Raw genomic sequence first — 11,504 nt, forward strand, 5'->3', positions numbered from 1 at the left:
AATGCTGGCTTGTGCATGAATCGCATGAGGGAAGAACGTAACCGATTTCGAACGTACCGCGCTCAGGCGAGACAGCTCAGGCGAATGAGAGCCGATTTGGGTCGAACCTTTTTATCTCGACGCTACCCGGCCGCTGGATATGTGCACACCAAATGATTTTCGCTGAAACTGTAGGGTTTTCAAAGTTGAGACTTTAACGGGGAGCTAGTGTAATCCTTTTGCACCTCCCGCTGATATTTTGCTCGTGGCATTTTGTTTGAGTGAGCGAACTTTCACGGTCAAGGTCCTTCACAGATTCGCATTCTCTTACGGACCGCACATTCGAAGCACAATGCATTTATTCGCAAAACACTTGTGGATGAAATAAAAACTTCACCGTCAAAATGTTGCACTTCTTTGCATGTGCTCACCCTCATCAGCCATCACTTTTTTCGATGTTTTAATCGATCCCTTTTGAAAATTATTCGGCTTTCAATTTGATGTGCTATGGCTTCGAACGTGGCTGCACAAGCGCGCGTTGAGAAATTTGTGGCTGTATCGTTTTCATCCTTCACGGTATTTGACAAGGCCTTAAATCAGTACATGAAGGATAACTTTGTGGTATTTGTGGTATTTGTGCGTTCATCTAGTAATCGAAGCGCCAGCGCTGTTTTACGTTACGAATGGGTGTACTACAAATGCAGCAGGCGACATCCAAGGCCAACGGAAAGTCGGGGAATCCGAGCGTATATTCTAATAAATAGTACGCGAAGCACCAGCTGTCCAGAGAGGTTTTGTCTACGGAGACAAACGAACCAACTGGCAGTCAACTCTTACTTTCTTGAACACAACCTCAAGCAGTCAAAATTTCTGTACGACCGGCTTCCAGTTATTCGGTGGCTAATCGAAGACGAGTTGGGCAACTGCATGGTCCTACTCAAATATGGAACGCCCTCGTGTGATGTGCGACAGTTCGTGGCGGATGAATTCGGCAAGATTCTTAACACTCATGATATATACAACTACTGCCGGAAGTGTCGATCGCTTGTGTTAAGAAGGTGCCGCATAGTTGGGTTTTAATGTGGCAGATGATATGCCTTCGGTGCTGGCAAAACTTCGGGAGACCGGACACCTCCTTTTCTGCCAGTCAGAGGAAGGTCACTATAACCATTTCTTCCAGTCAGAGGAAGGTCACTGTAACCATATATGCTTCTCCCGATGGCAGCAGATAGCGTTGTTCCGACGATTCCCAGTTGTAGTGAATGCAGACGGAAAGCATGCAACAAACCGCCATGGGTGAGTTTTTTAAAGCATCTAATATTCGGTATGTAGATATAGACTGTACACCTTTTTGATAACGGACGGCATGGGAACCCACCGCCCGGCTATGTATGCATTCGTAGAGAGCGAACAGTTTGCTCCCATGCGTAAACTGGTCGGCTTATTCTGAGAAATAATGGGCGAAACTTCATAATAATATTTATTCCCAACTAGTGGGTAGCATACCGTCGGGCATGATCATAGTATTACAGTCAGAATAAAGGCATGACTGGTGGGGTTTGTGATTAATGGGAGTTTCCTGGAAAAGGAAAAGTGACGTAAACAGTAAATATTCATGAAGTAGAGTTCGTCACACCTGAGGTGGCATGGGTAGGGATCCAAAATTACAAGGTCTCTTTATGCCCTATGGAGAACATATCAGATGGCACGAGATCTGAACGTTAGGGTTTAAAAGTGGCGAGCAAAGAAAACAATACAAGTGAGGGCATAACAAAGAGCTTCCTGACTGGAACGTGAAAAAAACAAAGAACTTCAAACTACAGGAAGTGTAGGGCCGGAATAATGGATACGGAGAGGCAGGAGAGCGGCGGGTAAAAATGTATTACGTACAAATGGTAGCAGGAAACGCAGAATTATAGTGTTAAGTGAAGCTTATGCGACTCACTAGAGTTGCAGAGGAAGCAGGGTCGAGTGTAAAAGTTACTTGGGAAACGAGTTCACGCAAACAGAGTAATAGTTGACTCAGTTGGTGAGGATTACGAATAAAAGCCGTCGAGATCTTTACATCTGACAGAAGGTTCGGCAGATTGCAGTGAACGCCTTCCGGTGGTGGCCGGGGACAAGTGAAGGTTGATTGTGGTTGTCGGTATGGGAACCAGTGAGCGAGACCTTTGTAATGGACAAGTTGGCGGCGCAAATGCGTGCAGCAAGAGTCATGTTCGGCTGCGACGTCATGCTTTATTATTTTCATGTCCACAAAGCCATCGGAAAGCGCGTATGTAACATTTAATGTCCATGTATTTTGGCCATAGGCACATTCTGCGACTAGCCGGTACACATTTCACCGCATGGCTCGCCTGGACAACGCCGTACAGTAGGTTTTTGTTCGTCGTAATACAGGCACACAGACTCTGGCAAGACCTGCAGCTTCTGCTCCGCACCGATCCTTGATTTGTTTGCTATCGTACGGCCCGCCGGTTGAACATCACACGCACAGTCATCACGCACAGTCTGGAATGGTTCATTTGGTTAATGTGACCAAAAACCGATTGGAGAATGCCGTCTTAAAGACCGGGTGCATCACTCCAACACTTTGGAGCATGCAATTCAATAGGTATCCTGGTCCGCCGAGCGGCTCATGCGGGAGTTCGAGATGCATACGTCGTACCGCTGCGACAGACGGCAAGTCCTGGGGGGTGACGCATACGTTCTAAACGCGGTCTATCGAATGACGACAAATGCATTCTCCCTCGTTTCGAGGCACTTGGGTCCGCGACCGCCGCGGCTGCCGTATGAGTGTTGGAACGAACAAGGTAGGGTGAAGCTACGTAAACTAACTTATAGTTTGTGGTGCAAACACTCAGATGCTCCCAGACTGTTGACACCTGTGCTGGAGAATGCACACTCCCTTTCTACCAGGCCATGTGGCTCCCCTGGCTGCACCTGTTCTTTGTATTTCGAGATCAGTCCGTTCCGAGCTTGCTTCCCAATCCACCAAAGATGGCTGTCGGATTGCAACGTACCGGAAAAAGGTGTACGCCTTACACTTGTTCCCAAACCACCGCCGACATCTTTCGACGGCCTTCGTAAACAACTGAACCGAGTGATGGTTAAGGTTCAGAGGCTGGAACCCAGGAGGGCCGAAGCCATCTTTAAGTGAGTGATTTTTCAGTGACAAGTCCTGCTGCGTCAAGGTTCAAAGTCTGCAACTGAGGACGTGCCGTAGGTGGTCGAGAATACTGCACCTCAAACCAGATGGCGGTCTAGGACCGGCTACCAGTGACCGCTGGTGTGCAACGGATCGCGTATCATATCACGCCGATTTTTGTTATGGTGAACCAAGCCCGCTGTGTGGTAGTGCTCTTCAGGCTTGTTCTAAAGGCGAGTCCACATGAAAATAAATTACTCTTGGTTCTTAGCCCCGGGCCCATCCAGAAAGCGCAAAGGGGTGCTTGCTACTCGGTCCCACACAGAGGGCCCCTTATGACGCTGACCGGGACCGAAGCACAGAGTCTCAGCACTGTGTGTCCCAAAAGTCTGTGTGTCCCCGTGTTTTTGGGTCCAAAGAGGAACTACTCGACAGCCGTGAGTAAATATATGACAACTACAACTAACGCTGTAGAGTGCCAGCTAGATGAAAGAGACGAAGATGATTATATGTGACCCATTAGCTCCGGCCTGTTAAGTAAGCCCTATGCATTTTAATACGACTGCGCATCAACCTGCTGCGCAGCGGAACAATCATGTGAAACAGAGCCGTGCGATTATGCCCCCACGTCTGAATCACGTCCGATTTCATCATGTGCCGGAGAAAGGTCAAATAGGGACACAGAAAGTTCACACCCACTCCGTGGCCAAGGCACTCCGTACACAAGCGCACAGACGGCCATCTATGATCAACCGAGACAAAGGAACAACCGCTCGAAGACCAGTGTGGGTGTGTGGGAGACACACTGGTTGGTTGACAGCGGATCGACTATCAAATACGGTTACAAGTGAATCATATATATATATATATATAAGTTTGTAATTGCGTTAATGCACAGTTCCTTCAGGTCGTCTTCTTGTCCTGTGAGTATAACCCAGTAGCGTCAGGGCAGGTGAAGAGATACAGAGATACAAGAGAGAGAGATATACATATATACAAGAGAGAGAGGTACAGTAAGCAGTCGAGAGAATTAACCACTGAAGATGGCATTGTGTGAACAGGCGTCTACGATAGCATAGCCGCTGAAGTGCATTTCGGGGTTACTATTCCTACCAGTTTGTCGGCCGCCCGCCTTATGGTGATATTTTGATAACCTGAATTATATCTTCCATTTCAGGACAACGGCCAAATGAACACTCCTCACAAGGATAATGCGCCTCCCGGAAGGCCAAATGTACACTTCAAAACGACCAATACATCCCAACATTTCATGACGTCCATTTTGAGCCTTTTATCCGGTGCAGATGGACGGGTGCGCTCCCCTAGCCGCGTGTTAGTCGTGTGCGTCAGTTAGGTTCGTTCAGCTCTCCGGTGTGATCGGCGTAGGTTCCGCGTTGCTAATCGATGAACCTCGGTGTGTTCCTAGAATAATTGGCAGCCTATGATGGAAATCTCTACTTTTTGCCAGCAAACGTGCACGACTTTTGGCAAATAACGAACGTGGGTTGCGGAATTTTAACTGGCAACAGGAATCATCGACCAAAATTTGTTTCCACGAATGCACCTACGCATATTTTGCATCTTCGAAGGCCATTCAGATTCTTGAACGTTCAGGGAATTTTTGCCGGTGGTGAACTAACTGAAAGATTCGTCCATTGTAAGTGAGTCAACGTTTTCTACGATTCGCGATTTTTATCATTAGGCTACGTATTCGCAGTCGGTGGTGTTTATTGACCTTGAGCATTCGCTCACTTAAACAGATCGCCAGAGTGGATGACTTTCAATAATACAGGATCACATACATTATACATAGACCTTCTACACTTTGAAGTAACCTGCCTGAAAATACTGTAGATTTCGAGGAATTAATCCCTGTGTGCGAATAGTGAGCGGCGCTCTGTGGCTCATTCGGACACACCCTTAGCATGTACAGCTTTCGCGCCACCTCATGTGTCAAGCCGTAAACCGTAAGAACGCAAGAAGGCAGTTAATTCAAATAAAGTATTAGCAATATGGATTCTTGCTTTTGACAGACAAAGTACATCAATGCAGATTAACTTCAGTGTACGAGGAAAAGCAGCTTGTTTCCCGGATTACTTCAAATGCGAATAATAAAGGTGGATATGTTGAAAATGAATTTTAGGATGTTTAGACTGGAATACTGCCAAAATGGTCACACGTAGGCAGGACCGCAGCTAAAACCCTCAACCAAAGTTTTTGGTTCAATAGTCTTACCAAAAGCTAGCAGCTGGATGCTGGCATATTACCCTGATAGAACAAGTCTTCAAGGAACGTGTCGACATGCCTTTCCCACCCCCAAACTTGGAAGACCAGAATGTTGTGCTCGTCAGACCTCCATCTAATAATCAGTGAGAAACATGGGGTGTCAGGGTGAAAACCACAGTAAAATTCAGTTGGTTAACTGGGTATTCACCCTACCACAGTACAATTAAATCCAGTTTATGCGGCGAACAACAGTGAATGCCCACCTCATACATGCCCTGATCGCCGTATACTTACCTGAGGCGCAGACCTTCATCAAAAACATGAGCATCGTATGGTCTGACGCGCCATAAGCCTTGACAACTCAGGCAATATTAAAATCGGCTAAAACTGGCAATCTTGCTCTCAAGAACATCAAACTTTTTGTAACATGTACGGAGTGAGATCCCACTTCTCGTGCTTCTTTCATGCTGAATTGCGGCTAGGCGCCGAAAGGGCGCTACAACTGAACGATTTATGCATTATTCATCTTATTTCCAGCCAAAAACAAAAACATGTCCATCTTCAAAATGGGTCTTATACCTTTGATTTGATCATTCAGGGCAAGCAAGGCGTTCTTGCTCAGAGGACAATGCGTTCCAACAAGGCCTCTGAAACCACCCATTAACTAAGGGTTCAAACGTTACCCAGAGAAATGACGGTTAAGGAAAACCCAAGGAATACGGAAGATATAGCTGGCTGTCTAACTTTTTTCAAAACTACGGTGACATCGGGCCAGAAAAGTTTCCAGTCAGTGAATTTGTTGTCTAATAGTATGGCTCAGTATTTAATCGCAAGTATTGCCTTCTGTTTTTTGTAGGCGGAGCGCTTTGGAGAAAATTTTGGCCAAATTAGGGCTTCCAGCATAAAGTTCAATGCACGACAAGCTTCACAATGTGAGGTAAATTATTCAATTCCTAAAGATGGAGAAAAAACAGAACCAATGCGCCCTGATCTGACCGTCTTTACCCGCTTTGCGTGAGGATGAAGGACAATGGCTTGTGCATGGTTAGATATAACTCACGCAGAGCGTCTAGAGGGCGGATATTTGCCGGAGGAATGCTAAATATCTACCGTCGTTTCTGCCTTAAAAACAGATGGACGCAAATGTGGGGGGTCAGTGCGTACTCGGAGACGAAATATTTTCCTTATGAACATCGTCGAACTCATAAGACCAACAATCATTTGCTTATATCTAGGGGTAGTGTTTAACTCAGTCGATTGTGTTGCTTTGTGGTGACACCACTTTGAAAAGTGTTCAGTTTCTCCCCTGACAACTATGCAATCGTTGTACTCCACTACCTTTGAGCTCGTGAGAATCATCGCGCAGTCTATCATTAGAAATGGTGACAGGACTCTTCATGCAATTCACAGTAGAATCTGAAAATGTTCTGAAAATGTTCATTCTGTTTTTTCCCTCTACTGTGGAGCATCTTTGCGCCGAGAACCAGAAGCATTCGGATAAAAGTGATAAAATAAAAAGACCTAAATCATATTATCATACGATCTACCGATCCCTTTGCATCTTTCTTGCAAAATGCTGTTAAAAAACTGGGAGAGCTGACCAACGAAGCTGCTCATGACATCAGCAACCTTAGAGGCAGTGGACGATTTTAACTGTTTGGCAAATCACATCTCACCGGAAGATCGCTTTGCGAAGAAATGAGTGTTAGAATCTTTAACGCCCGTTTTGTTCAAATTTATTTTAACTTAAGCGCCATGGGGGTGGGTGACGTGATGTTTGTCTGTCGGAAATGTCAGGGTCTACAGTACGGCTGCGCGTATTGCGCTACTTTTTTGTTGTGAAGCTTGGTTGTTTTGAGGTGCATACAAAACACTGCTTATTTCGACCTTCGGAGAATTCTAAACACAGTACGATTACCACTGTTATGCAGTGTCAATGTGATCGAGCCCAAATGTTCCCAAAACATCAGCAATCCACTGCTGGATGGATGCGTTCGGCTCACCTGTGCAGTCCCGTACAAGCGGATATGTTGATAAACTTTAAAACTATTTGTCACATCACTTCTTTGAGAGTGGAGCCCCCGATTTGTACCACAAAATCCGAGCTCGCAGGCAGCACTAACGAAGGTGACAGCAGCCCACTGGAACGCCAAATACTTTGGAGTGGTGTCGATGGATAACAGACTTTATAAAAGCCAGCGTCTTTGCTATCGAAAACAGTTGTACTCCATGTCAATCAATTCAGTCGGTTGACAGCTAAAATGGCGCTGCCAACGAAACGAATGATGAGACATAGCAAAAGCATCGCTTAGAGAGACGGGTCAAAACTTAATAGCAATCCATCTGACGTCACGTGACCTATCACCTATTATTGATGCAAAAGTAACGGTCTTTGATATCGCATCTACGGGAACAAAAGAGGAAAACGCTGATATTTCGGGGTCTTTATCTTGTTACTGTGGTATTCAAACTTATCGCTTAATCGTGCAGAATTTGGTCCTACAGAAGATAAGGTCGCAAAGGAAGAAGCACCAGGCATTTCAGTTGGGCTTCTTGTCTTCTTCAAGGAATTAGAAGCAACTCTGGTAAACTGTGCAAATGAATTTCTGGATCGGAGCAAAAACACTTTTGGGATGAGGCTGCTATAACCTGTCCCAATTTTCGATAAAATACGTAGACGGCGTGCGTAGCTCAACCCAGTCAAACGGAGTTCTGTCCCTGCTAGAACGCTTTGGACAGGTCTACAATCTCCGACAAACACTGTTTCTGTTTCTGATTGCCAACAATAGGCGTTTTTCTTGTCTCACTGATCACCAGAAACCAAAATATTGTTTCTCGAGCATTGACACTCCGGCAAAGAGCTTAAACGTGCAAAAAATACTGCGCACTGTTACTTGTGACCTCATCGGGATCTACAGTGAGATTCCCTATGAATTTTTCAGCTGAAGCTGTATATTTTTAGCCTCTTTTTATTGCGTTGTCACTATGAGCAGAGAAATTGACCTGCCTGACGCAAACAAAGTTGAAATGCTCGCTAGACATTTGCCCGTGGACGCAAGCGATATAGCTCTCGGATCGGAAGTAGAGCAGAGAAATAATCTGAGATAATCTGTATTGGTTTGCTGCATAGTCCGGTATGTGCTACACGCTTAAAAAGTGTCAAATTTTACTGCAAAACTGGAGTTCTTTTAGAGAAGGGCTTAGGTCAGCATAACCTCATTTCAATGTTTCATGTTGTGATGAAGCTAACCATAAATATATATCAAAATTGGAGAGGCCTGATTTCACTACCCTTTTGGATCGGTGTGCAGGAGGATTCTTATTTCAACCCAATTAATGGATTGACTACCTGATTATCATTTCAGCTGAAGCACAGGGTTTGTAAAAATTACTTGGAAGGACGATGAAATGTGAGCACCACAAGCAACTGTCCGTCATCGCAGCCGGCAATATGAAGTTTGTGATCCGGCCTGCAGGTCATTTAACTCACGCTACCCCCATCTGGGCGTTGAGAGAGTATCATGTTGGCAATTTTATCCACGTGGTTCCGTGGTTTCAATAATAATAATCATGATAATAATAATAATAATAATAATAATGTTTAACTCACGCTTCCCCCATCTGGGTGTTGAGAAAGTATCATGTTGGCAATTTTATCCACGTGATTCCGTGGTTTCAATAATAATAATAATAATATACTGAAGACATGGATGTGTGGTCTTTCATGTGATCCAATCAGCTGGTAGCTCTACCGATGGTGGTTCTAATGACGATAAGTACGCTTATTGACTTCGATACTAACCACGGTGTCTAAGAGACTCACTGTTTACCAGTCTATCTTATTACTTAAGGGTTTAGGGCACCTTTCTTGTATTCTTTTTAAGTTTTGCTTTTTCGCCAACACAGTGATAAGTCTCTAGTGCTCAGAATTTACACGGGCCTAAATATTCTGCCTATTTTAAATATTTCAGCCAAATCTCGATTGTGCAAAAACAACACAAAGACAATCAGGAAACGCATATCAAGCCAATAAGTGAGTGTGCCAACGGTTCAAAAACCAAGGGCAAAATTCGAAAAAAGAACGCGTAGAAATAGTGGAAATTTTTCAAAAGGGGTTACAAAAGCTAAGGTAGTCAAAGAGTTTCACAGAAAGCATCTCAGCAAGCCACAACGTAATAGGTCAAATGTACGTTGCCTGCACATATCTGACAACCGAGTCTCTGGCAAACGGAAAAAAAGATTGAATGCCCACGCGATACTGCAAATATGGAACTGAAGACCTCCACACTTGATATGCTTCAAGAGAACTCGCACTTGATCAACCGCGATATTTCTGCTCACTTTGACTTAACTATGCATGCTCTGGAGAGATGGATGCGTGAAAGCGGTTTTCGACGTGGAGTACAAGTAGTCGTTCAATGAGCTGCAAGAGAAGAATTAGGGAAGCAAATCAACTACTGCAGTTGGTTTCTGAATCAGATTGCACAAGTCCTTACATTTGCCGATGACATTTTGTTTGCTAATGAGGCTGTTTTCCATCCAGACGAGAAGGTCAATCATCAATCAATCATTATTCACCGAAAACTCAGGTCATTCTTGATCCTATCAGCAATACAATGTGAAACCTTCAACTTGTTGTGGAGTTCACAATCGAACGTGAACAGGACCTCATTTCTTCCGGTCCAATTTCAACGGACATGCTTATTTACGGTGGTTGTTTAACGTGGTCGAGCCGTACATGGATTTCCTTTCTCCAGCTGTTTGGACAACGAGGTTCCTCATCACGTCAAATAGTTACTCGGTGGCAAGACAAACATCTCGAGGGTTGGTAGACTAGCTGATAGAGCAAAGGTCCTGTGAGACTATCTGTAACCAGAAGTATTAACCTCGACCCTGCTACGCCGGACGAGCTGCGAGAGAAAATTTGTACGGCTTGTGTGACAATCTACAGCGACAAGCGGGCCTCTGTGAGTGCTTGTATCGTTAGAAGATTTCGAACTAGTCAGGATAAGATAACTAAAGGCAGTCAAAACTTGTCTGATAAACCTGAGAGTCTTCGTAGTTAGCTTCACCGTCATTGTTTTGACCTCTTACACGAAATTGCGGTTTATCTGACAATTTGAACAGTTTTGCTGTGCTTCTAATTTTTTTGTCAAGGCATGTCGCCGACTTATTTGATATTTTCCTGAGTTTTGGTGCGGTAGGAGCTTCGATGGAATTTGAACAGAAGTAGCACAAAAGCATATTGTGAAGCAGAACTCCATTCTTACGATGAATATTCTGGACTCCCAATCATCTTGTTATTTAGCCTTTTATCCACTTAAAAACGTAACACAAACTTCCACTACATTTCAGGTTTTTCATGCAACATCGCGCTTTCCCCACCACGTCTAAAAGTCATGCGTGCGAAGTCGATTGCTCACTTGAATTGCGCAAAAATGGTATAAATGGCTGTGATCTGTGCCTCTACCTTCAGCATTACTTCATTAAATGGATTGAACAACAAGAAACTAAATTCCTGAAGGCCGAACCTCCTCTTTTGTCCTTACTAATGTACATTGCGTCTCCTGATAATAAATGTAGGAACACAATCTTTCCAACTCTTTGCTCCACTCTAGCTGAGTAGCATGATGAGCCGACACCTATAGCGGTGGCGGTATTTTCCAGATTCAGCTGAGGTTGAATTGTTGGATCAAAGATGAGCACCTCACTGTTCCCGCCAAATAAACTTCTGATAGCGCATTTTGCAGATTCTGTAAATTAGAGAAAACTCAGTTGCTACCGCTCTGTCCGCAATTCCGGTTGGTCGCATATGAAAGTACGTCACGGCCACAACTTTCTGTGTCTAGTAGGCACGGATGAAACCATTCTGGCGATCGTAGCCAATAACAGATGTCGAAGCGACCAGAATACGAAGGTCAACGATAATGTAAGATGTCGACGGTTAAGGGTCTCACAGGACGATTGCGACTATTAGATTATACGCAGTTCGTAGCCAGTAGTCAATAGGAGCAGACAGACGTGGGGCAGCAGATGATATATTGAAGACTGACAGGAACTGGTTCTACAGACAAACGGATTAGTAAGCATCATGAATTAAGAAAACGTACAATCAACAATGACGCAACCAGCAGGAGCGGGAAGTAGTCAC

The 11,504-nt window shown here is 44.6% G+C and overlaps 1 protein-coding gene across 1 annotated transcript in view; it reads left to right on the forward strand.

Annotated features, from left to right (window-relative positions):
• Window positions 1-3,673: 3,673 nt before the first annotated feature.
• The window catches only part of T265_12053 (hypothetical protein), a gene marked incomplete at both ends in the record, with an annotated part of 13,225 nt that continues 5,394 nt past the window's right edge, over window positions 3,674-11,504 (forward strand). Inside the window, 3 exons of the mRNA XM_009178974.1 lie at window positions 3,674-3,916; window positions 4,305-4,459; window positions 9,325-9,386. Coding sequence (XP_009177238.1) covers window positions 3,674-3,916; window positions 4,305-4,459; window positions 9,325-9,386 — 460 coding nt within the window. The remainder of the gene's footprint in view (window positions 3,917-4,304; window positions 4,460-9,324; window positions 9,387-11,504) is intronic.

The sequence above is a fragment of the Opisthorchis viverrini genome (assembly GCF_000715545.1).
Source record: "Opisthorchis viverrini unplaced genomic scaffold scaffold2790, whole genome shotgun sequence".
In the NCBI taxonomy this organism is placed as follows: Eukaryota; Metazoa; Platyhelminthes; class Trematoda; order Opisthorchiida; family Opisthorchiidae; genus Opisthorchis; species Opisthorchis viverrini.